Source organism: Cimex lectularius, unplaced genomic scaffold (genome assembly GCF_000648675.2).
Source record: "Cimex lectularius strain Harlan isolate CLEC.00 unplaced genomic scaffold, Clec_2.1 scaffold100, whole genome shotgun sequence".
NCBI classification, from domain to species: domain Eukaryota; kingdom Metazoa; phylum Arthropoda; class Insecta; order Hemiptera; family Cimicidae; genus Cimex; species Cimex lectularius.
The window spans coordinates 517,501-543,664 of NW_019392663.1; the positions used below are offsets into that span (position 1 = coordinate 517,501).

Here is a 26,164-nt window from a genome sequence, read left to right on the forward strand (position 1 = left end):
CATCGTAATATCTGTGCGGAATCGGCTCAACATGGGCTTTTAATAAACGCGATAAAATCTGCGATTTTTAACTGTTTCCTTCCATTAGTCGATAAACGAAACGGAAGTGAATACATTACGTTCCATCACGGATGACGAGATAACTTTTATCGTTTGCTCCTTCCATTGGATAAAATAATTGCCTTTATTGAAGCGAAACAAGACCCAAAATAAATTCGGGTTTTGATTTTTATGCAAAACATAGGCTACTTAAAAAAATTTTAAACCAATAAACAAATAATTTAAAAAACATTTAAGCAGTTCAGGACCACCTGTTTAGAGGTAGTTAGAGTTTAAAAAACAAGTCTTTCTTCATCCCAGGAAATGGGTTATGCCGTTGAAGGCTGCATTGTTTCTTTTCATGGTCTTACTCTAATTGCTTCTTGTCGTAATGTCACCAATTGAGATGCCAGAGTGGGTGCCCATTCTTAATTTGTGCAGTTTGTAGAGCGAATGTTCCATTAAACGCCCATGGAGAAAGTATCTTTGCTCCTACGCAACTTTTACCTTTTAAATTGAGGCTGTCGTAAATCAACTACCTCGGAAAAACCAAACAACAAAGTTTGTGTGTAGTTGAGTCGTTTCGATCATTTTGTTATTGGCTTGTTAGACGCGGATTGACATTTCACCATCTTTTGTGCAGGGTTTGCATTTTCGAAGCACAAGAAAGTTCGCAGTACGCAGGCCAACTACCTCTCTCTATTTTTCTCTCTCTCTCTCTCTCTCTCTCACTCTCTCNGTATATATATTTCCTTTACACACTTTCTAACATACTATAAAAACATACTATAAATCTAATTGAAATGTCTGCCATTTCCCTCCGTTTCACTCTCTCTCTCTCTCTCTCTCTCTCTCTCTCTCTCTCTCTCTCTCTCTCTCTCTCTCTCTCTCTCTCTCTCTGTCTCTCTCTCCTGTATCTCACCTTTTCTAAAATCAATTTTTCTAAAACACACAAACACACACATAACACACTTCTTCATTTAAGTCACATGTCCTTTTTTTCTCGACAGATTTCTCTTTGACCTTTTATATAATATATCTTTGTTTCTCTTATAAATTTATTATTGTTATATTATTTATTTCATTTTCGAAGGACAAGAAAGTACGCAGACCAACTACTTCTCTCTCTCTCTTTCTCTCTCTCTCATTTTCTCTCTTTTTGTCTATTTATCCATATATTTTCTACCTATCTCACTATCTATCTTTTAATTTATCTATCGCTTACTCTATGACTCATATTTTGAAATAAATCTTACAAATGTGTAGCCTGAGGAAGCATTTACCTTTCGACTATCGGTATTTTTAAAAGGAGTATAATTGTAAGCAAAAATGATCAATCATGGCGTGATAAATAAAAATGTTTCTAATTAAACATTATGTAAATCTATCAAATCATGTAATTTCTTGTTTATTTGAATTTTTTTAAACATTTTACGTTTTAACAAGAATAATCATAAATTTTAGTTAACAAAACGAATACGAGAAATATTAAGTTGTTACAAAAGACCTTGCGTAATATGATCAATCGTTAGATGTTCGACGATGGAGTTATAACACGCTTGAGACAAACGCAAATTGTTGCAATTTATATAATTAAGGTTACGCAAATTCTATAATATCTCCTTATTACAGTTGTTCAAATTCGGGTATTTTACTTTTAAAATTCTTTATACTTTTGTGCATAAAGCTTCGAATGAGTAACCCTCGCTTGTACCCATACTATACCTCATAGCAATTCTACCAATATTAACGTATGCTGCTCCAGTTTGGATAGAAGCGCTAAACCTTGAATACAACATACCGGCTAAGAAGGATCCAGAGACAGATGCTACTCAGAGCAATAAAAGGATACCGGACAATCTCGTTCTTGACCACACGTATCATAGCTGGGGAACTCCCTATAGATTTAAAGCTTAGAGAAATGGCAAAGATCAGCAACGACATACGCAAAGGGAGATCTGAGAAGAACATCACATCGAATTTGAAATCCCAACGTGCAAAAGAATACGCCCAGCAGAAGACAGAAGTTGTTTTTCATTTGAAGAAGACACCAGTAGTGTACAATCTGGAGAGCAAGCCTACAAGGTGTACACTGATGGTAGTAAAACAGAACGAGGTGTAGGAAGTGCAGTAGTGGTGTACGGGCCTAAATCAAGAAGATCCAGTGTACATACAGAAATCTAAACTTGCTGACTGGTGCAGCAATAATCAGGCCGAGCTGCTTGAATTATGTAAAACATTGGAATGGGCCAAGTAAGAAGAACTATGCAGGCAACCGCAAATAAAAACGCTGCGAATTTATTCAGATAGAAAAGTGGCAATAGCCCAGCTCCGCTATCGTCGAAAGCATCTACCAGCTATTGAGAAAATCAAAACTTCGAGCAGAAACCTACAAGGATGGAAAATAAAATTACGTTGGGTAAAAGTTCACGCTGGTCAAGAAGGTAATAAAGAAGCAGACCGGTACGCGAAAGAAGCGGCAGCAGATAAATCCCTACCACTGGAATTCCGGGGCGTATCTAGATCAGAATCAGATCGGAAGCGAAAAAGAAGGGCCACGAATCATGTCGGAAGCAACAGCAGCTTAGTCATACTAAAATATTTTTTGACAACATCACAGCTCACCAGGATTTAGTCTTCACCGACTCCTACAAATTACCCAGGTCTTAAGTGTGCACGCAAAAAAAGCTGTATACCTAAAACGCTCCAACCTCAAGGCGAACCTGTTCCTGTAATGCTGCGGTACCGCAAACTTGGGAACACCTGTGCTTGACTGTGATATAATTATAATTTGCATCTGATACTTGTAAAAACCTGAATGGACGATGTAATCTTTAAAAACCTGTAATCTTAATCGGGGGCAGGTGGAAATATATTCCCTCTCGCAAGGGTTACTCGCGAGAGGAAAAAACTATACCTCATTATACCTCATAGCCTCGAGGTACCCACTGCTTTCACTGTTTCTTCAATAAAATCATTTGCATTTCGGCACTCTGTTTGACTTGAACATCTTCAAGGCGTGTCCTTAAGTTCTTCCATACATTGACGATTCTGGTTTTCACGCCGTTCATCGTGTGTTCCCTTAAATTGATAACCTGAAGGAGCAAGGTCAGGACTACAGCAAGGTGGCTACAGTGAATATCCATTCTATCCATTTCAGAATGTAAATATGTATAATGGGGCATTACAAAATGGTACATGGTAAAGCATATTACATATGTAATAATAATACATTAAATATAATAAATAACAAATAATATTTCAAGAGGGAGTGGGAAATCAATTCACCAAACTAACTAGAAAATTGATTAATCTTTATATAAGGTATTTGTTGATATAAAAAAGGAAAATGGGAAAAAGGAGGGAAAATTCGAAAGGTGGGTTGAAATGGGAAGTTGGTGTCCGAGCGGATCGAAGTGACGATAGCTCAAGTGGTAGAGCAGCGGCGTATTAAGCCGAAGGTCTTGGGTTCGAATCCCGCTCGTGACACTGACTTTTTTATCTCAACCAATACCTTACATAATGATCAATTAATTAAAAGACGTTATTTGGTCTATCGGACCACGAACTCTGATGGATCTAACTAGAAAAGTTGAAAATGATATTAGTACTAGCTAGACTACTTTCTCAATATATTATGATGTGAAAATACTAGAGTCTAACAGTTTTTAATAAACTTTGTTCATTTAAATGCGTGATAGTAAGTATATTTACTATAACCATTATATTTAGTGGTCTATTGACACAATTACTTCTTTCAATTAATTAATCCTTTTATGTAAGGTTTTGGTTGAAATGAAAAAGCTATTATTATTATTATATTATGGTCACGGGCGGGATTCGAACCCACGATCTTCGGCGCAATACGCAGCTGCTCTACTACTTGAGCAATGGTGACTTTGATCTACTCGGACACCAACTTCCCATCTCAACCTACACCCTATCGAATTTTCCCTCCTTTTTGCCATTTTTCAAATGTCGTGTAATCAGGATTCGGCGACAAATGATATGGCCATAGAGAGCTGTTAGAGAATTTTACCTCGTTTTACTTAATAAATCCATTACATTTAGTGGTCTATTGACCAACATTTACTAAGTTTAATTAGGTTAATATATTAATCCTTCTGATTCTGCTTGTTTTTTTTTAAACTTGTGTCGGTACCAGATTTACCACACAGAAGGGAAAAAGCGAATCCTGTTGATTGCTAGGAAAAAGGAAAAGGCCTTCATCATTCCTTGACTGTAGAATTAAAAAGAGTATCGGACGTTAAAGCGTTTTCGGCTTATTAGTGCCGGTATCCACGGGGGACAGTTTCACTTTTAATTGTTCGGAAAGTGGAAGATAGTCACAGTTGTCGCGGAGAGTAACAAAGAGTGAAAAAAAGCTTTCACGAATCGGTTAACAAGTTAAAAAGTACCTAAACACCACAGCCTCAACCGTTTGGTGGTCAATGATTTTTTTTTTTTTTTTGTAATTTGGTCGTTTCCGATCACATTGGTCTACTAACCCTGCTGGGTCGGTATGAGACGCGTTTCGGCATCTCGCCATCATCGGGTTGGTATTCCAGGTGATACCGACCAAACGAATATATACAAACCACAATCATCGGGAACGGAAAGTTCATCACCCCGCAGACTACACGGAGAAATGATTTTTTTGTTCCTCTCTAGTGTTTTTTTTTTTTTTTTCTAAATCTATCTAAATATATCTAAATCACATTCAATAGTAAATGCAGATGGGGAAAATAGCATTTTCAATGAGGTCTTCGGCCTGTAAATGGATTTTTTACGGAGGTCGTGAAACCCAAACGAAAGGCTCTATTGGGAAATCACACAGCACGCTTGTTATTGCAAGGACCAGAGGAAAAGCATCAAGCAACATATCTTAATTTGTTACAATATTAGAATTGAATCATAACTCAATTAATAATAATAATCTTTGTTCACGGCTTTAGCCATTTTACATCACATAGAAATACATAACATGCAATACATCGATTATGTTGGAGCAACACTCAAAGCGGATGTAATTTTATTTTTAAAATTTTGTAATTTATTACAGACTAAATTTACTGCTACTGAATTCACGAGCCTACATGCTCTGATAATAGGTGCTGAGAATAAATAGTTAGTGTTAAAGAAAGGGATAGAAAATAGATTTTTATGTGTAGTTAATTTCAAAGGAACATTTAAATAAACTCGTTGCAGAAGCTCAGGGCTTTCTATAATAAAATTTAACAATTTATATAAAAATATAACATCATAAAGATCTCTTCTTATTTTAAGGGGAGTAATTTTCATAACAGCTCTTAGTTCACCATAATTTATATAGTCTAAGTTTAAGTTTAATTTATAGGATCTTAAAGGCTAAGGATCTTAAAACCCTATTTTGAACTTTTTCAAGTTTATTGATGTATTTCAGATAACTTTTGTTGGAGTTTTGAACTCAAGAATAGAGCGAATAATTGAAAAGTATAGAGTTTTTATACAATTTATATTGTTGAAATCCTTGGAGTTTCTTTTCACGAATCCTAGTAGTTTTACGGGTTTATTTACAATAGCATCTATATGATCAGTAAAAGATAGAGTTGTGTCAAAGACGACTCCTAAATCTTTTATTGAATCTTGCTCATTTAAGTTTATATTACAAATATTATAACTAAATATAATTGGATTAGGAATTAAATAAAAGCGTATAATTTGGCATTTGTTAATGTTCAGGTGCTAGTTATTTTTATCACACCAATTAATTAAGTTGTTCAGTTCAAATTGAACACTAACACAGTCTTCTAATGACTTAATTACTCTATAGATCTTTAAATCATCTGCGAATAGCTTAAATTGACACATTGAAAAACACTTGACAATGTCGTTGATGAAAATATTGAAGAGAAGAGGTAAAAGATGGCCACCCTGAGGTACCCCAGAGGTTAAACTAATGGCCCTTGACTGAATACCATTCAAAGATACCACCTGTATTCTGCCACATAAATAGTCAATCAACCAATGTAAGAAATTGCCACCTATACACAGCAATTCTAGTTTATGAAAAAGTAGATTATAGTCTACCTTATCAAAAGTTTCGCGAAATTAGTGTAGATTTCATCGACCTGGTTTTTATTTTGAGAGGCATCGAGTATATCAATATACTTACAGCTTTAATAAAATAATAATATAATATAATAATAATAATAACATAATAATAATAAATAATACTTACAGCTTTTGTAATAAAGAACTTATCCAAGAGCCTATTTTTTTTGTTTTTGGGGTTATGACTCCTTCGAAATTACAAAGGTCGAAATCACTCGTTCTGTTAGGGGAAGATGATGTGTGGCGAATCACAATAACGACTTGAAACTAATTGCTTTATACTTTTGTTTTATTTTTTGTATTTTTATAGCAAGTAAAATGAGACGCCTGCCTTTTCATTTGCCGTCCTGTTGTACAGAAGTATAACAAAAGTTTGCCAAGCAAACTCAGAAAATCGGTTTTCACTAGTTGCAGCTGAAGAGTGATCAAATTATCTGGCAGAAAACTATCCTAAACTAATATAATTGTGAAAAGGACAATAGCTAATCCGTAAATAGGTCTACTCTTTAATTAAATTTTCTATTTGACGGCGAGTTTCTTGGGTAAGTTCGACAATTAAACCTTATTTACTCGTAATGTCGATTTTTTTTACAACTGCATTCTTCCACGCAACAAGTAAAACATATATTTACATAAAAACAATAATAACAGTAGCATGAAAGCTTTAACAGCTACCATCCAGTGATTGTATCAGTGATCAAGTGTTAAGGTTGTCGCGGAGCCACCGACGCTTCAGTCTTCTGTTAGGATTTTAGGTAATGTGGTGGATGACAGGTTTTTGACGAAAGGGTTCTGATGATGGGGTAGTTTGGAATGGAACGTTTTGTAGCGGGATTGGGCTAGCTCGGTAACAAGAGGGACATTTAGGTCGGTATGGATGGTGTGATTGGATACACAGAAAGCGGCGTTGACTATTGTTCTGAGGATTTTGGATTGAAGGGTTTGGATTCGATTGAGGTTGGAACGCTAGCAGTCCCGTAAAGTTCAAGTCCGTATGTCCAACTGGGAGCCAGGAGGACAATGTAAAGTTTTCTTTTGTTTGTTAGTGAGAGTTTTGATGATGTCTTTCCATGGTTAAAGAGAATATAACTGGATTAAAATGGAAAAAAGACAAGAAAAGGTATTTGTTTACAAAATAAGTAATCTTCATATTCATTACTCTTAAGTAAATCCGTTATTAAACATTTATTTTCTATTTTGTTTTATCCAATAACAAGAATATATCGGTTAATTTAATTACAATTAATAGAATAAGAATAAATTTTATTATAGAAAGGGTTTTGTCGTCATCACTTGTCTTACCTGTGATTCCTTCCAACACCAACAATTCTTTCGGTTTCATATTTCCTCTGAAACAGGCAGGCATATTTATAAGCAAAGATTCACTTTCGTTAGTTTCTTCATTAGTTTCTTAATTAGTTTCTTCAACTTCTTTTGATAAGCCTGCGAGATATTTAAGAAAAAAGTGATAATGTATGTTATACATATCGCAGTCTCTATGGACACAGATGATGCTAGAAATTTACTTGCTTCTTCCATAATTACTGTTTAGACGAACTTAGATGTCAGCGTCCCTGGAAAAACACATTTAAACTTGATAATAGGAGGGTGACTTAATTATCCATAATTCATCAAAGTTGCATTAATTTCTTTTGATAAAGCAGTGATATATATTATTACAGCCTACAGATGTACTTCAAACTTAGTACTTCTTCCAGAATTTCAGTTTAGACGAATTTTTCGACTTACTCGCTTACTCAGTTGATGAAAAAGTACTGTTGATGGTAGAACCGGTTGAAATTTCTATATCTTGTGAAGCAGCATTTTTGGTGTCTTAGCTAAGTTGTTGAATATTATTTATCCCTGATTATCCTGGTATGCTTTTTGTTGCGTTGTCTTTCTGTTATTAATCGTTGGTCGTTAATTCGCCTTCGTTTGGTATTATACACTGCACTTGATGACTTGATGACAACTAACAGTTTTTGTTGTCCATTTCACAGTTCATCCAAGGAGCACGTTTACGTACTTTTCGGTTTCGTGGTACTTTTGTGTGATACGTATTGCTCACCCTCGGGTGATGAAATGATGATTTTCTGTTCTTAAATAGGGTTTTTGGTCATGTGGTTATAACAATTTTTTGCAATTCTTGTCCACCGTTGCCTAATGTTGAGAGGTACAGAATACTCCCGGATAATTACTTGAGAATTCAAGTATTCTACACCTTATCCGTGTGTACAAACGGAAAATCTAACATTTTCTAGACGTGAATTCACTTTTGTCAATTTAAGATATAAAGGTAAGAGGCATTTCCCGTCAAAGGTTGAATGTGAGGACTCAGAAAGAAGGAAGACAAAAGGAAAGGAAGAAGCAACTGTGTCAACGACATCCGACTGAACAGAAACATTATCCGAATTGGAGGGAGAATGTTGTAGGAGGAACAATGGGAAAAACCGGCGAGTGACTTTCTTAACTCAAGGATCTTATCTCACCCCTTTTTGTTTGTTTTGTTATACTCTCAACTGTCTCATACCGGGAACGTCTTTTCTTCTCCCTGTCCTATTTAAAAAAAATGAAATTCCTTATGAAATTAGTGACACCCGTATTAACAGTCTGCCTAATAGGTGCACAGACGTTTCAGCTAACGGAGGACATTTTACTCGATATTAATTGTTTAAAAAAATGATTCTGTCTAATAAAAACAATGGAATTAAACACTTTTATTATTTTTCAAAATCCCTTAATTAAATCTTTCTTCAGTAAAAAACCAATAATTTCTAATATATTTTAATCCAATTTATAATAAAAACAAAATAAAAATGTTAAGGAATATAAATATGTACTACAAAATGAGCAATATCCCTATTTATTTTTGTGCAGTTTAAATAGCTAATTATTTAATAATATTCCTGAAATGTAAGATCTTTTCTTGAAGTATGAAGGTTCTTTTATAATTGATTCTCTGTTTAACAAAAGGAAAAAAAAATCTTTGCGTTCTTGACATGAGCACAGTTCATCGGTGAATGATGTAACGAGGGGTCAGACATTTGACGTACGAAGCCGGGATTCGATCCAAGAACCTTTGAATGAAAATAGAGCGCGTTAAGTATCATGGATTTTGTACTATTGTACTGCTAATGCTGTTGTACACTCCGCTAACACTGCTAATACTGTTATACTTGATGTATTAAGTACATATAAAGTTGAAGATCAACAAGACCGACTAGAACAATCAAAAAGACCCCCGACTTAACACATCAAACACTCCACTAACACTGCTAATACTGTTGTACTTGATGTATTAAGTACATATAAAGTCGAAGATCAAAAGGACCGACTACAAAAATCAAAAAGACCCTCGACATAACACATCAAACTCTCCACAAACTCTGCTAATACCTACACGACTCCTCCTCCACCATCCACGACCTCATAACTAAAACTTCACATATATCACACTGAACATGGCCAAGTGTCGGAACTCGTTTGAAAGAACAAAAAAAGCGAGGATAGGCAGACCAGGATGATAGGAACTATCAAATGATATAAAAAAATATTGTCTACATAAGTAAATAAGACGCTCTCTGGGGTCTAAAACGACTATTACTTTTACAAGAGTCCAAAAAAAGATATTATTCCTTTACCATATTGTATTTGTATATATTAACATAACGATGAAATATAGAAGAATCGATGAAAGACAAATAGTTAATAGACAGGCAGTTTCAGTTAATAAATTCTGTTGATGAAGAAGAAATCGACCACGACGATTGTTTGGGATCGGTTTCTGGTCAGGGGGAGACAGCTATCCTTGGTAATCCTTTTAAAAAACGGCCTATTGTACTATTGAAATTTTGGTTTAATCTAGCTTTACAACAATTATAGAAAAAACTTGTCTTAATTTCAACTTAACCAACCTCATGTACTTCGAGACCTCCTAGTCGATGTCGTCGGGTTTTTTCCTCATTCTGTAATGTTAATATGAGAAATAGGATGCTGTAAGTTAAAACAAACCAAAAAACTTGTATTTAATGTCATAATGTAATGTTGTAATATTTATTCAGGCCCTGATGATGGTCTTATAAAGGCCGAAAGCTTAAAAAAACCTGACCAGAAACCAGATCCCAAACTAGTTAATACATTCGTACATCTGTGGCAGTATCAACGACTGAATTTGGGTAGTGGCTGAAGTTTGAGGACGAATGACAGTTAGACATTAGCTAATAGTGCAGTAGATTTTAGGCAATTTTCGATTGTTTTGTTCAGTTTAAGATTATTATATAAGAAAGCTCAAAAAGATGATTTCCGAGGCGGCCTTAAAGGTCTAGTAGTTTGTCCTAGTGAATAGAATCTGGCTAATAAAAATAAAACAATATGTTAATGAGTTTGTCAACGAATTCAGCCTGAGATGACATAATTGCAATATGCTCAGAAAAAGCATCTGGGGTTGATGTAAAACTACATGTTTACTGACTTCTCTTATATTTTTACCCGAGAGGAGTACGCGGAGAACGTCTGCAGCTATGCATTTTAGGAAAATGTAAGGATCGAAAGAGGTCCTGGAAAAATTGCAAGGAGTCGAGAAGGAGCCGAAGGGTAAGCGAAGCCGGTCACAGGCTAAGCGAGGAGGGGGTGAGCCTACTTTCCTCTCTCTACCTCGTCCGGCCGAGTCAGTCAGTCGGGAGTTGTTCTTCTATTTCTGTGTTTTCTTCTCTTTCCATGCCATGGATTAACGCCGAAGAAAAGAGATGCCAGCCGTGTCCAGCATGGAGAGAAATAACAACGGAAAGCGGAAGGCTTCCTGGGATTCGAAGGTAGGCGAAGAGGATTTATTAACATTTTTTTCATGTTTGACCACCCCAGAATTTTATTTTTTATTGCAACCAATATTCATCAAAACATTTTAAACATAAACATTTTTTATGGCAACAAATATAAACGCTAAGAACATTTGTTTTGCAATCAGTTAAACTAAAAATTCCAAGAAATTCTAAAAAAGAACAATAATCACTGTAATATTTTTTTTTTGAAAATTAATGTTAAGTAACACAGGTAATGTTTGTTTTGTATGATTGATTGCGAGACTCGTTTTGCGTTAAACAACATTAAGAAAGACTTGTTGCACGTTGCTTTTTCAAAACCAAATTTCACCCATTAAAAAAATTTATTCGGAAAATCTGCAGCTTTAATAAATACACATTAAAAAAATAATATTTATAAATAAGTTAGTGTAAGCTTTTTGGAAAAATTGTATCTATTTTTTTAAAGAAAAGTTTAANATAAATTATATATATAAAGTATCGTCGTTTATTCAAAGTTGTTGTGTAAATCCTATTTTCGAATGGCCATTGAATTGATTGATGCTGTAAATGCAATTAATTAGTTTGTCTTTAATTCTAAATGAATAATTATTAAATAAATTAAATAAAATTAAGATAATTCTAGTAAACAAATGAATAAGCTATTTAAAAATATTATATTTATTTTGTGAAAGTTTAATTGCAAACTTTTGTGATGTTTTCTTTAAACAATTTTTGTTTTTGTTTTTTTACTTTGTAGTAATTAATTTTAATATTTCACTTTTTAAAATATTGTAATACTACTGTTAATTATGAGAGTTGGTGATGAACCTGTTTGGTAGTTTCCGATCATCCTGGTCCGCCTAGTCTCGCTGGTTTTCTGCCAGACGCGTTTCACTACATTAAGTGCGTATTCTCGCGCGTTTGGCCTTTTTATAATAATTACGTGTAGAAACTGAGGAAAACAGAAAACCACTGAATTTGGAATTTCTGCAGAGGAAACCAGGGCGGATAAACGGACCAGGGTGATCAGAGACGACAAAATTACGGTTCATTGGTTTATAACAATTTGTCTTAATCGTTATAAGTTAGACTTATCATCAAACAAAAAATATTTTCGAATAATTTACTTTTTTAATAATTACATTACCTCTTCGTCTGAATACTATTGGAGATCGAATGTTTTTTGAAGAAGAGCATGTCATGGAAAAAAAATTTTCAAGATTGCGAACGTTTGACGAATTAAGAAAGCATAATTCTAAACAAAAAAATCGCCTTAGTATTTCCACTCATCAATTGATTAGCCTAATTTTTTCAGATTGATGTTTACAATGCAACTAGGTCTGTTTTTCAGCTTATGAAATCAGTTTGTGATCGTTTAAGTAAACATTTTAACATTGATGGAGGCCACTGAAGCAGTGGTGTCAAATTTTGTGGCTAGGCCTTTGAAAAATAATAAATAAAAATTATAATATAAGATAAATAAATTTCCAAAACCAAATAACAAAAATTGAATAGAATTGTAGTAATATTTTTTAATATTTCAAGATATATGTAGCTTTGTGTGTTATCTAAAGAATTTCCAGACAATATTTGGACGAGTTGTTCTAAAAACGATTTACACTTTACCAACCAAATGGTATTGAATTCCTATAAAGTTGGAGGCATGTGCTATGAAGTTTTTCTTTTTTATTCTTGAAACGTTTTGTTTTTTCTTAGGGGTTATTAGTATGAAGTTAATGAACATTGAGAGGTCTTGCTGAGGTCATCTGGGTGACGAAATTTACGATACGTTCATTCTCTCCAGTCATACGGCTCCTTCATCTTCAGAGGTCTAAAAAATGCCTACTTAAAAGTAGTAAACCAACCACACTAGATAGGCAGACGGGGATTATATGATATCAATCCCACCTGGCGTACCACGTTAGATGTCGAAATGCCAAAACGCGTTTGACAGGCCAAACCAGCGAGGATAAGCGACCAAGGTGGACGGATACAGCCAAACTAGTTGATAAACTTTGCATTCGTTACCAATTACGACCATATGTACGAATGCTCATCGACCTCCTTTCTCCAAGGGCGACAGGACTTTTGAAGTGGGTTCTCTTGTCACAGTTCGGCTCTTGAAAATGTCTGTTGTAATCTGAACCAAGCGAGTGAAAAGAACCCACGTACATCAACAGCCAGTGGCTAATACTTGATAATAACTTCTGTTGAAAATTTTTTTAAATGCTGGATTTATTCAAATACAAGTTGTGGCTTGTTTCTACCGATGTACTTAAACCCGTTTTTCATTATTTAATGTAATACTTATACGTTTTCGAACGCTTGGTCTTAGTACGGCGTACTTAAGGCAAAATGAAACTACATTTCTGCATTGCAGAAAAGCTGTAAAAACAAAATGGAACAGATGGAATATTGTTGTTAAAGTGGTTTGTTAATATTTCAGAAATACAAAACAAATGTACACAAAAATAATTAATTATAATTAATTAATATTTTTATGTAAGGTTTTTGGTTGAAATGAAAATGTTAGTGCCACGAGCGGGATTCGAACCCAGGAACTTCGGATAAATACGCCGCTGCTCTACCACTTGAGCTATCTGACAAGTGGTAGAGCAGCGGCGCATAACTGAAGGTCGTGGGTTCGAATCCCGCTCGTGGCACTTACTTTTTCATTTCAACCAAAAACCTTAAATAAAATATTAATTAATTGCAAGAAGTAATTTGGTCAATAGACCACTAAATATAATGGAATTAGTTATAATTATCGCAATGAAAACTTAAAAGTAGACATGGTTTAATTGTTTATAACTTGATTTATTCGTTACCATTTACAGAAAAATAACGATATATTATCAATTCGCTGTATAAATGTTCAAATGTATATCAGTTTATGCCCTTGATATCGCTGACATTGAACTTCGCGACCCCGCTTTGTTTTTACCGGCGGAATTTCAGCCCTAACGTGTAGATTGAAAAAAAAGAAGGCTAAATTGTTTTTTGTTTTTTTTTTAACAACTGTAAATCCAACGAGTTGGAAGCACGCGCTCGTAAATTCACAGGGAAAATCATCACGCGTCAAGAAAAACTGCTATGTACGATCTGGAATTGTTCGACCTCGTCAAAAGCTTTCTTTCCCCAGGAAGTGTTGGCTTAGGTGGGCTGGTATAAATAATATGAGCCACGTACCGTCATTGCAACAATCATACATTTCATTATTGCTATGCCCATTTCAAAGAGGGAAAACACGTTTGCAATCAAAAGAATTATTATTCGCGCAATTTCATATGAGTTGGGTCTCATCTACGATAAATAGGAATTCGAATAATTGACCTGATTACTCTGCATGTATAAACCTGTTTTACATGTATTTGAAAGGTTAAAACTTTTTTTTATGCTCTAATTAGGAATTCAATAAGAAATCGTTAATAAAACAAATGAAAAATTGGCAAATTTGATAAAAACAATTAGGTTAATTATTACTATTATTATGTACTAGACGTTTTTAATGATAATTTGACAACTTTTTCTTTCGAACGATGTTTTCCTTCAATTAGTCGATATTTAAACGGAAAGCGTTTATTGTTATAATTTGAGATAGACGGAAATAACGTTTAAAATTTGTAAACTAGACCAAAACGTTTCTTTTTTGCGTTTACATTTTTGACTTCCTTCTGACATTCAATGCAAATTTTAAAAAAGAGAACCGTAAAATCTCATTCGTATACTGGGTGTCCCAGTTCCTTCTGACGAAACTCAGGGAATCGATTCTACTCTTCCTTTGAAGCAAAAAATGCTCAGGAGAAAATTTTCGGAAAGTTCTCTATTTTGAAGATATTCTTCAATTTAGGTTTTTTCAACTTTTCACTACCTTACCACATAAAAACGCTTACAACTTCCAAAATGTTGAGACTACAGCAAATCCAATTACACCATTTGAAAGAACGCTAAATTTGCTGTAAGATACTTCTTTGCAATAATCTGAATGTCATAAAATGTTAGCCAATATCAGTTGGAACATGTCAAAATTACAAAATTTAAAATTTTTGTCATGATTGCACGTTCTACTGAGGTAACAAAAAAATACCTACAACTTGTCAAATTTTACAAAAACTTCTTCATCTAATATGTACGTTGATATATCCATGTTTTTAAATAACGTTCTAGTAGAGTTGAAAAATAACAATTGAATGTACGAAAACGTGAGCTAAGGTAAATTTGAAGGGGGGGGGGGGTAGAAATAAATCAATTAGAACTCGCTTTGTAAAATAAAAGTGACACATCTGTAATCTCACAAAAACTATACCAGAAAGCTTCATACAATAAAATGCAATGGTTCTTCTTGTAGCAAGCACCTAACAACAAACGAGGAACTTTTCAGAGGAAATGCCCAAAGTGTTTTCCTTTTCTTTTTACAAATCGAGTTCTAATTGATTTATTTCTACCCCCCCCCCCTTCAAATTTACCTTAGCTCACGTTTTCGAACATTCAATTGTTATTTTTCAACTCTACTAGAACGTTATTTAAAAACCTGGATATATCAACGTAAAGCATATTAGATGAAAAAGTTTTTGTAAAATTTGACAAGTTGTAGGTATTTTTTTGTTACCTCAGTAGAACGTGCAATCATGACAAAAATTTTAAATTTTGTAATTTTGACATGTTCCAACTGATATTGGCTAACATTTTATGTCATTCAGATTATTGCAAAGAAGTATCTTACAGCAAATTTAGCGTTCTTTCAAATGGTGTAATTGGATTTGCTATAGTCTCAACATTTTGGAAGTTGTAAGCGTTTTTATGTGGTAAGGTAGTGAAAAGTTGAAAAAACCTAAATTGACGAATATCTTCAAAATAGAGAACTTTCCGAAAATTTTCTCCTGAGCATTTTTTGCTCCAAAGGAAGAGTAGAATCGATTCCCTGAGTTTCGTCAAAAGGGACTGGGACACCCTGTATATTTATATGTGTAAAATACTTTTTATATATGTAAAAAATTTGTAATGCATTTAATTGAAACAGGAAATAGAGTTATGTTGAATTTCCATGCATATTTTGTTGTGTGAGTTTATGAATCCGAAGGTGCATACTTTCTTTCGTAGTAATTAGTGTTGTTTGGTAGTAATAGTTAATAGTAATAGTTAAGGCATTGTGGATGAGTGTATGCATTAGTTGTCTTATGTTAATTTGTGTTGTTATGTTTCCGAATTAATTTAACTTTGTTATTCTGATTTTTTTTACCCGTCTGTTTCTTGTTTATAATCAGCTTCATTAATAAAATAAGTCTATTATATGATTTTGTATTTGTAGTTTTATTATTTGATTGTACTTTCACCTCGAAGGGTTGTCACTCTCCTATGTGCTGACCTAGGGTCTATACCTTAGACGAGTTCACCTTTTGCGACGCTTCTCGACCCCCAACGCATGCAAAATATAATCTAGCCTAAAACAAACTAACTTCTATAATACGGCCGCACAAATAAATACATTCGCGCCTATGTACATTCAGATTATTCGGTGTAGTACTCGGTAATCCCCTATCGACCTATGCACAACAGTAATAAGGTAATCTAAATTACGGTCGATGGAGTACTTTCGTAAATATTCTGCACTTGACCCAAAAAACACACTGCTGGATGGGCAATGGTGACTAGTCACCACTCACACTAATAAATACACGCGCTCATACAAAACACATAAAACAGATCTATGTAAAATATTATTAAAAAAAGTCCTCCAAAAAGCGGAACAAGGTATTCAGAAGCTGCCCGAAAATCATTCTTAAATTCGGCAGCATGCCTACGCGCTCTCCGTAAGGAGCCGAGGCAACATTCTAGCTTCTATTATGTGGGACACATCGAGCAACTTTTCTCTCCATAAGGGGCACATGCTCGAACAATATTCTTATTATGTTTCTCATTCATTTTTTGTTGTTCTTTGTGTTCTTTCTCGTACAAGTGTGTTTTTGTTTCTTTCTGAATTTTGATTTGGTTGATGAATTTTTATACACTGCATACCCAAAATAATTTATTTTTTGTACCACGTGTGTTTTTATTTACTTCAGTATACTTTATACACTCAAGGACAAAACCGGAGATTTGAATTTATTTTTCATAATAATTAGGTATAAATATTAATAGTAGTGAAAATGTAAACACAATAAAACAACAACTTGTTTTTTGTTTTTGTTTTTTTACGAGGGTTCGCGTGCATGTCATACAATATACTACTAGTTTCAAAATTCTTTCTTGTTGCATATTTAAATTGCAGTTGTAAATAAATAAATGAATCTATACAAAAATCATCTTTTCCAGAGCCAACTTGTTTGAAATTCTCATCCCTAAATAATTTGGTTTATATTAAAATGAGTATGTTGTCACTATTTAATAATAAAAAATACATTGAAAAAAATCAAAATCCTCTTTTTACTGTATATCTATATATTTGAAATAACTTGCAACATCCTTTGTAAATATTCCAAGTTTATTGTACTATTCTAATGCACTTATTGTATTATTATTTTAGTTTGTGTGTATTATCGTCTGTATATGTTCTATTAAAGTGTCTGTATATTTTTTTGGTGTTGAAAACCAAATGAATTTTGATTTGACTAGTAAATTATCACAAACATTGTTAAATTCCAAATATTCGTACATATTAAGCAGTAAAGGTCACTGTCGATTTAACCGTTTATTACTTCACGTTTCAAATGCAGTCAGGTGGACGGTGTAAATTTAGCCAGTTATTTTTAAAATTATTTCCCCTTTGTGGGAACGTGCGCCTGGGGTTGCAATAGAGTAATTCATGTGGTATTTCCTTGACATTTGCCCAATCGCCTACAGGGGATTCGTTTCAATATTCAGTTTGCATAACGGGAGAAAATTCCAAATTACGAATGGACACGTCGACTCGACCTGCTATGCGTTAAAAATGGTGAAAAGAAAAACAACGGCTTACATCTTACGGCTGTTCTATGTTAAATGTCAAATTCTCCCCACGTGTTGAACTTGTGTAAGTCCACAAAGAAAAAAACTGTGAAACAGCATACAACACATAAACTCGAGGAATTGTTATTCTTTTATATTTGAGTTATAAATCTTCTTTTTTTTTAACTAAATTGAGTGTTGCCACTTTTCGATGATTCTTCTACACGGCCATTTTTTTTAAATTTTAAATAGAAAGCCTACATCTTTCAAACATAATTTTTAAATGAATCATGGACTTTTTCCTTCATTAGAAATACTTTCTCGTCTGAGTTCGTCTTGCAAGAGGCTTTCGAGGGTTTAACAGGTTTTTCGAATGTAAAATGTCAACAAAGTGGGTCAGCGGACTCGGGGCCGGCAGGGGTCTCACCGGTGCGATGTTTTCGCCTTTGAGCTTCTGAAAGAGTAATAATAATATAAGAATTATATTGCGAAGCATTCCCGGCGGCTTGTTATGAGTCCGACGGAAAGCTTCGAAAAACGGCGAGAAGTGTAACAGGCTCCCAGAGTGTGTGACCTAATGGAACGCAATATACACACGGCCGTTGCAAAACGTGAGAAATGGTCATGTATAATTGTAGAGTCCGAAACATTCTAATTATCCTAAGCACGGTGCTATTTAATTCATGGAAAAAAGTAAACACGGTGTATTGCAAGTACGCATCAAACTGTACTTCATTATACTTCGAACTGGTCCCCCTCACCACGTCACTTCTTTATTCCGTTTGAACTTCCTGTTTGTCTCTCAATACTCACTTCGTGCAGAAAGTCTCGGCAGCAAAACTTGCGCTTAATACTATGTGGCCTGGGTTCATGATACATGATCTGGTCCCTTTATCTTCCAAATTTAAAGTGTTTAATGCGGTTTGCCACGTACGGATGTCAAGTTTGGGGTTTTCAACCTTATGATCAGTTGGAAAAATCGTTGAGGTACTCCATCAAGCAGTTGTTTGCCTTGCCTTCTTGTACTCCAAATTACATGCTCTAGTTAGAAACCCGTGTTGATCACTTATTTCTTCACAAGTTAAAGCTCCATTTTAAATATGTATACAAAACCCTAAAACTCCCTGGTCACCGCTACACGAAAATTACAGCTCAGTAGATAATAAATAAAAATATTTTCTGGTATGAGCACTGGAGTTCCTTGTCAGATAGATATCATCCTTCTTTCCGATTCTCTCGAGACAACATTTCTGAATGGATGACAGAATTCCAGTGCATTCTTTCTTAAGGTCTCGCAAGAGGTTTTTAGAGCGAACGCTGACAACAGAGGTTTCTTTTGTACAAGAAGTTTGGCCGAAATCTCGATGTGTTCTCCTTGACGAATGATCAACATGGAAGAACACTAAAACTGAGGGATCTCCGCTGGCTCTTCAAACTCCGAGAACTTCTGTTCCTTAGCTCCACCCTCTTGATAGGCTGCCAGAGGGATACAGAAATGTGCTCTCTGTGCAATAAAAAGAAAAAGGAGACCATCGTGCACTTTTCGGCTAAATGTACCATTTTGTCCGAGATGCGTGCTTCTTATTTGGGTAGTGCTGTGCTCTCGGAAGAAATCCCAGACAAACTTTTAAATGAGCCAAGCCTGAAGCTAATAAAATTCGCTCGTCAAGCCTGTTTTAACCGCTGGGAACTGGTACAATTTTTGATTCATTAGAATAAATTTTTACTTAATTATTGGTATGTAAATCTGCCTTGTTCTATGTTCACCGGATTATTTTATTTTATTATTATTATTGATTTATTTACATATTTTTTAATTATTTATTTATTTTTTGGGTTTTTTTTTTCTTTCCAATTATGTTATAAAACACGGGGAATATTATTATTAAATATACGGATATTCCATTGTTGTAAATACTTGTGTTCTTTTTTTAAAGGCTATATTTTGTTATTTATAATAATTGTCAAATAAAGTATTACTATTATTATTCCGTTTGAAGTTTTGAGGTGTCAACTGTTTCTTGGCAATCCCATCAAAATATATCAGGAATTTAAAGCAAAAACACAGCATAAAACAGGCGTATAAATACAAAAGTACAAAAACAAATTATTGAATAAATTTCCTTTATCATTGTGATAGTTGAAAAAATACAACTACGAGCGTGGAAACGTGATTACGTGAAGTTGTAAAGATGAAGTCACGTGGTTTTTCGAAACGCGTGCCCTATTGAGACATTGTATCACTTTTCCCTTGTACTATCTTTAATTGATTATCTTCTTTCTATCAAAATCAGAAGTGTTCTCCCTAAGGCCGATTTACAAATATACAGCTTGGTCATTCTTTGTCAGATTTTTAGATATTAGCTAAAAAATTACTAAAAAAATGGAATGTTTTGACATCACAATTGACAAGTATTGATTGGAAAATGTATACAGAAAAAATAATGGAGGCGGAAGATCAGAGAACTTTTAGGGATGCCCAAGTGGTTACGTAAATAACTTAAATGGGACAATGCAGATTTTAACCATCGGTTGTCTCTTGTGCCCACCCCTTTCCCACATTATGATTAAAATTATGGCACTCGCAACACGACAGACATGAATGACACATCTACTCGGAAAACAACCACTTTGAGCCCTGAAGATGATCTCAATAAAGATCGAAACGTTGGCACGATAAAGAAAATGTTTTTCTAAACCCTACGTCACACCAGACCGCACCTCACGTTCTCCGAATAATCATTGACTAACGGTCACTAAACACCACATATTATGATTAAAATCAAACGATAACCTGGTTACGGAAAAGGCAAAACTAGATTTTAACAAGAAAATAATGTTTAGTATGTATAATATGCACATAGGTTATTTAGGTTAGGTATATTTAGGTTATTTGCTAATTACGTTAGCTGTGTGTGTTAATTAATCTTACAATACCAACGTGCGTTTGTTCCAGATCCGGTTTCGAATTTGGATATTTTCCGGACGAGTTTAGTTGGTTTTGACTTTCTTACATGGTTATTAGGTCATTTCGTGTCAAAAATCATACCGTACCCTCATTTGAAGTTAAATCATTATAAAAATAATTTATGATAAGAAAACGTTCTAACTTTTACATACTATGACATTATAATTTACTCCGAATGAAATCAAGCAACGTCAACAAATATCTAAATGTTTTCGTATATACTACAAATTCAAATAGAACTAATAAAGGTGGGGTATGTCGAATCACTTTTTGTAAAGGATGGTTCTTACTCACAGGATGTTGTTTACAACTTACTTAACTAACTTGTTTACAATCAGTTGTAAACAACAACCTATGAGTAAGAACCATCGCCTTTGAGTCCAAGCACATATCAATCTATGTATGTCACGGGCGGATGCGGGGTGGTGAATGCAGAAAACGCACAAGCATAACATCGTGGCTAGGATTTACCACCAACCCCTGTTATTCAAGAAAACCGTTCCGCATTGGATGTACAAACCCACAAAATGGTTGTCAGTCGGGCTATTAAGCTTTCCTGGGATGAAATTATTATTTTACACAGAAGAATAGGCCGAAATAAGCCTGACATCCTGCAAATAAATAAAGCCAAGAAAACTGCAGTTATCATGTTGTTCCAAATGATGGGAATATAAACCCTGTTTACTTAGAAAAATAAGGATCCTCTCGGAACTTACTGTTGAACTCGAGGAGGTATAATATAATCGTGATGTGCGAGTGTAACAGAGGTAATTAATTCCTACAATGGGCTCTTCCTTCAGTCTGCTGTGTACTGTCTGACTTGGTCTTGGGTCTACCCAGTAGAATTATTAAAGACGCATAGCAAGCAGTTTTTTTGGACACTGCCAGTCGAGATGGTTTTAAATATCTCCTAAAGTGTTGCTTGTTAACAGTGTCTAGAATATGAGAAATCTCCCGCTTAGGACTTCGTCAGCTCTTACTTTCTATTTAGTGGACTCTGAAACTCTTTCGCTGCCATAATAGCGTCGGTAGTACATTAGGGCTGATAAAGTCTTTACATTTTATCAGTTAACAACTGGAAGAAGCAACTTATATGCTGAAGTTGAGGTTATCGATCTGCAGCAATTAAGGTTACGAGTTGGATCTTCGGGAGGCCAAATGACGGATGAAATAAAAAGCAAAAGGAACAGCTTCCGGTTTCAACCAAGCTTTCGGCTACTTATATCGCCATCCTCAGGGCATCACCAAAATGAATTTATATACATCATATAGGTTAATTGTAACCGTCCAACTGGAGGCGAAGGGGTTTTAATTGTTGTTTTCGGGTATAATTTTAATGTTAATTAGTCTGTGTTTATAAAAAAGTACCTGAATTAAGGTTTATGTAAAATAGTAATGTAAGCATTAGTAGTTGGATCGGCCGTTCCTTTTTTGGATTTCTTGCTGGATGGCTCATCTCTTGTCGCTCAACACCTTACTCGACATGTTCGGTCTTAACCTTTATAATGAATATAAATTCATTTTTCTTGGGATGCCCTGAGGATATAAGTGGCGATATAAGTCGCCGAAAGGCATGGTTGAACCCGGAAGCTGTTCCTTTTGCTTTTTATTTCATCCGTCATTTGACCTCCCGAAGATCCAACTCGTAACATCAATTTATATGCCAATATTTTGAATGATTCTTCTCTTTCTCCCTTAGTTACCGCTATAATTTTTTAAGCTTTCTAAATGGTAGGAAAAGGTAAAGGCATAAAATATCGTGTGTTTACATGGCTATCATTATCCCTTCTATATATGTAGTAATTAATTCTTGGTTTTCTCGTTGACTTTGTTCGCCAAGTGTGTAGAATATTCAGAGGGAAAAATAAATCAGCTTCTTTGATTTTAAACCAGATAGGAGCTATATTAATAATACAGCTTAGTACATGATTTAGAAGGAGATTCGCCCAGTACACAGGAGACTTTCAGTGGATGTTTAAATCGTTTTAATACCAGACGTAACGCGGCAACGGAAGAAAGAAAGTCTTTGTCTGTTTGTCCTAATCAATTTCAGAATAAAAACATCAAGGCTATTGATTTCGACATCCAGCCCTGCTCCTCCGAAGTGCTTTGGGCATCGTGAGCGGCGGACAAAGACACTTCCCTTTTGTTGTCTCTCTGAATGCGGAGTTGTGAGGATTGCGGTCGTCCGACGCTTAAGACACGGCTTACAATAACGCTCCGCGGTCGGCCTTTCATCTCTTTCTTCTCCACCACTCAGAAGGGCTTAAACGATGTAAGAAAACGGCGAAAATGACGGTTAGAGACAATAACTGAGAAATTACACCGGCTGATATCACGATCGTTCGAATGATGGATTGAATCCCGGGACCATTACACTTTTATGGTACGAATAGCGTCCATTTAGAAAGTCTTTTGAGACGGACCTCGCCGATCCATTATCAACTCAAAATTATTGCGGTACGACGTGCCAGATTCCAGGATCTCGGATCTATCAATATTCTTGGAAAAATTAAAACTGATTAACATACTTAAGAATAAAATCAATAAAATAAAAATGTAGGTATCATAATTTTTCAATTCTAAATTGCTGCGGTTTACTTGTATGTCTGCGAGTTATTATTTGATTTTGAACAGAACTTTAAAAAAGGAGGGCGAGAGACGACACACAGACGTCTACTGAATATTGAATGCGAGCAAAGACGAAACAACGTTTAATATTCATTATTCAGTTGTTTGAATTGTTCTCAATCATGGCTAAGAATCCAAATGAAAGATGTATCCAAAATACCAGAATAAGTATGCAATATCGTACGGTATTGTCATACATATAACATATTTTAATAAGGTATTGTTTTATTGTAAAAACAATACGTTTGCAATAAAAGAAGAATATTAAAATTAAGTACCCTCGTCCATTACTCGGTATTTTACAGAGAGGATATCATCGGCTAAATTTGCGAAAAATCAGTGTTGGTGGAAAAATTTCAACGTTTCTTTATCAAGATATTGTTTGGGCTCCCCCTCATAACACCAAATTGCATGGTTTCTATTGAGACTTCAACCTCTCTGGTTCATGTCTTCGGTCTCCATGTTAGACCCTGCATCAAGACTTTGAATTGCCTGCTCACCGCCTTTGAGGTTATCAAGAAAAAAAAGCATTCTGGTTCAAGCACTGGGTTAATTTGGCGGAAAAGTACTCAAGCCCTTTTGATTCTGACTTCCAGGATCGTGATTAATGGTGTGCCCAGTTTATGGCCATACGTCAAAGGATGGACGAATGTTACCGGGAAGAGTGTGTGCGGTCGGCTCGACGTCTTACCGTTTTCTTTTAAAGATCTGCAGTACCTTCCAACCTTGCTATCCCTTAATTCAAAAAATACAAAACATTCGCCCACGGAGTTGAGCTGGTTTTTTAAAATAAGAGGCGAGTTGCTTTTTTTCAACTACACTCCGTGGCGAGAAAGAGAGTTATCCGTCTGTGCTCTTTGTAACCTCAGAGAAAGGGAGGATCCCATCCTCTCGGAATTTAGATATCAACATACAGGTCACAGTAGCCTCAGCAGAACACAGATAATTGAATTCCTTAATGGCAGGAACAGTTTGCAATTGGTCAGATTCGCACGACAGGCTTGGTCGTATCATCATGATCTTATTAGGGAATTCATTATGATTAATAGTCCTTTTCCTTTTCAAATTAGTATTATTGTATTATTATTCTTATTATTGTATTTTTATTTATATATTTTTGATGATTGTGGTTTCAACCTCCGGCAGACGGATTTTATTCAAGCCGTTATTTTATGTTATGGCATATATTTTTGTTTTGTAAACATTTATAACATGTATTAATAAAGCATTTATTATTATTATATTATTAAAATTAAGTTGAAAAAATTGATTGTATTATAGTTGAGGTTTCTTACGTTTATGTTCTTACTCCCTGATGGATCATTAAAATGTAAATTACAATGATTACTTGGAGATCGTGAGATGCGGTCTGGTGTGACGTAGGTTTTAGAAAACATTGTCTTTATCATACCAACGTTTCGATCTTTAATGAAATCATCTTCAGGGCTCAAAGTGTTTGTTGGGCACTCTCATCACGACACAGAAGTCCCTGTCCTGTAACTTGATCATCTGATTATCCTGGTCTGCTTATCTCCTGTGGCCAATCTGTGCTCGCGCATTTGTCCAAAGGTGGAGAAACACCAAAACGAGTCTGCCAAAAACTATATTTTGGAGAATATGTAGGCCAGAACGATCGGAGGCCAAAACTAAAAAAGAAATTAATTTTTCATTTCATTGTGAGCAACTAAAAGGATGAAAATTCAGGTATACACTAAAGACTGACTATGTTTGTCACAAAAGTAACGAAAGAATAACGAATATAAGTGTGTAACATTCAGACGGACCTACCCAGCCAATTGTGCAATACGAATCCTTTAAACCCAAAAATCAATGAAACCAAACAAACTAGCTCGTTCAAGTATTTTTTCAACCGTTAATCGTATAATCTTGGAGTATTAAAAAAGTGGTTAACAAAAACTGAAAAAAATGACCTGTGTCAAATCAGGGTTGGTATTAAATGTCTCTACATGTCACGACTCGATATGCATCATGTTCGCCAGGATGACCTCCACGACGTGAATTTATTAGCCATTGTAGAACTTTTATTAATGGTCAAGGACACAACCTAGCTTCTCGGCCGTCAGTCATGCCTCTCTTGCGCTTTTAATTACAAAACATACTTGTACACCTACTTCTCTAGGCTGACACCGTGAAAACAACTTTCTCCGAAAACCATTTCTCTGTAAAAATTCTTTTTAACGTTTAGTAACGGCTAATTAAAACCGTCGGAGGTAATATTTGTTTCTCGATCAGCCAGTCACAACGGTACCTGTTGGCTCCTTCTTGAGCGGAAGGTTTTTCAGCAGCGTCCTGGAGGGCTGAACCGACCTTCCGTGAAAATCTTTGCTGTTGAACCGTATCTTTGCTTAGCGTGCTTCTTGCTATAGTTTTTTTTCTTTGTTTTAAGCAAAGCAACAAATAATATTAAATATGAATAGAGAAAGTATAGATTAAAAAAAGACGCAACAGAAAGTATAAACAAAATAACTAAAATATGACGTCTTAACTAATGTTTATGCGATTTATCTCACTCATAAACAAAAGACCTACACTAAGAAACAACAAACTAACAACAAGCAAGTTTAAAAAAAAAATATATATATATATATTTCAAATATAGGTATATAAAAGGCGAAAGTGTTCAGCACACCTCAGACACAACACCACCACATACAAACAAACGTGCGTAACCTTGGTGTTATATTTGATT

The 26,164-nt window shown here is 34.9% G+C and overlaps 2 protein-coding genes across 3 annotated transcripts in view; one reads left to right on the forward strand and one right to left on the reverse strand.

Annotated features, from left to right (window-relative positions):
- The window catches only part of LOC106663758, a 1,021-nt gene extending 1,005 nt beyond the window's left edge, over positions 1 to 16 (reverse strand). The window contains exon 1 of the mRNA XM_014388846.2: positions 1 to 16. This exon is cut by the window's left edge and continues 75 nt beyond it. Coding sequence (XP_014244332.1) covers positions 1 to 3 — 3 coding nt within the window. The 5' untranslated portion in view covers positions 4 to 16.
- Positions 17 to 10,782: 10,766 nt separating this feature from the next.
- LOC106663773 (atrial natriuretic peptide-converting enzyme) overlaps positions 10,783 to 26,164 on the forward strand; it is a 43,491-nt gene continuing 28,109 nt past the window's right edge. For both annotated transcript variants that reach the window (XM_014388865.2, XM_014388866.2), the window contains exon 1: positions 10,783 to 10,943. In XM_014388865.2, coding sequence (XP_014244351.1) covers positions 10,878 to 10,943 — 66 coding nt within the window. In that variant the 5' untranslated portion in view covers positions 10,783 to 10,877. The remainder of the gene's footprint in view (positions 10,944 to 26,164) is intronic.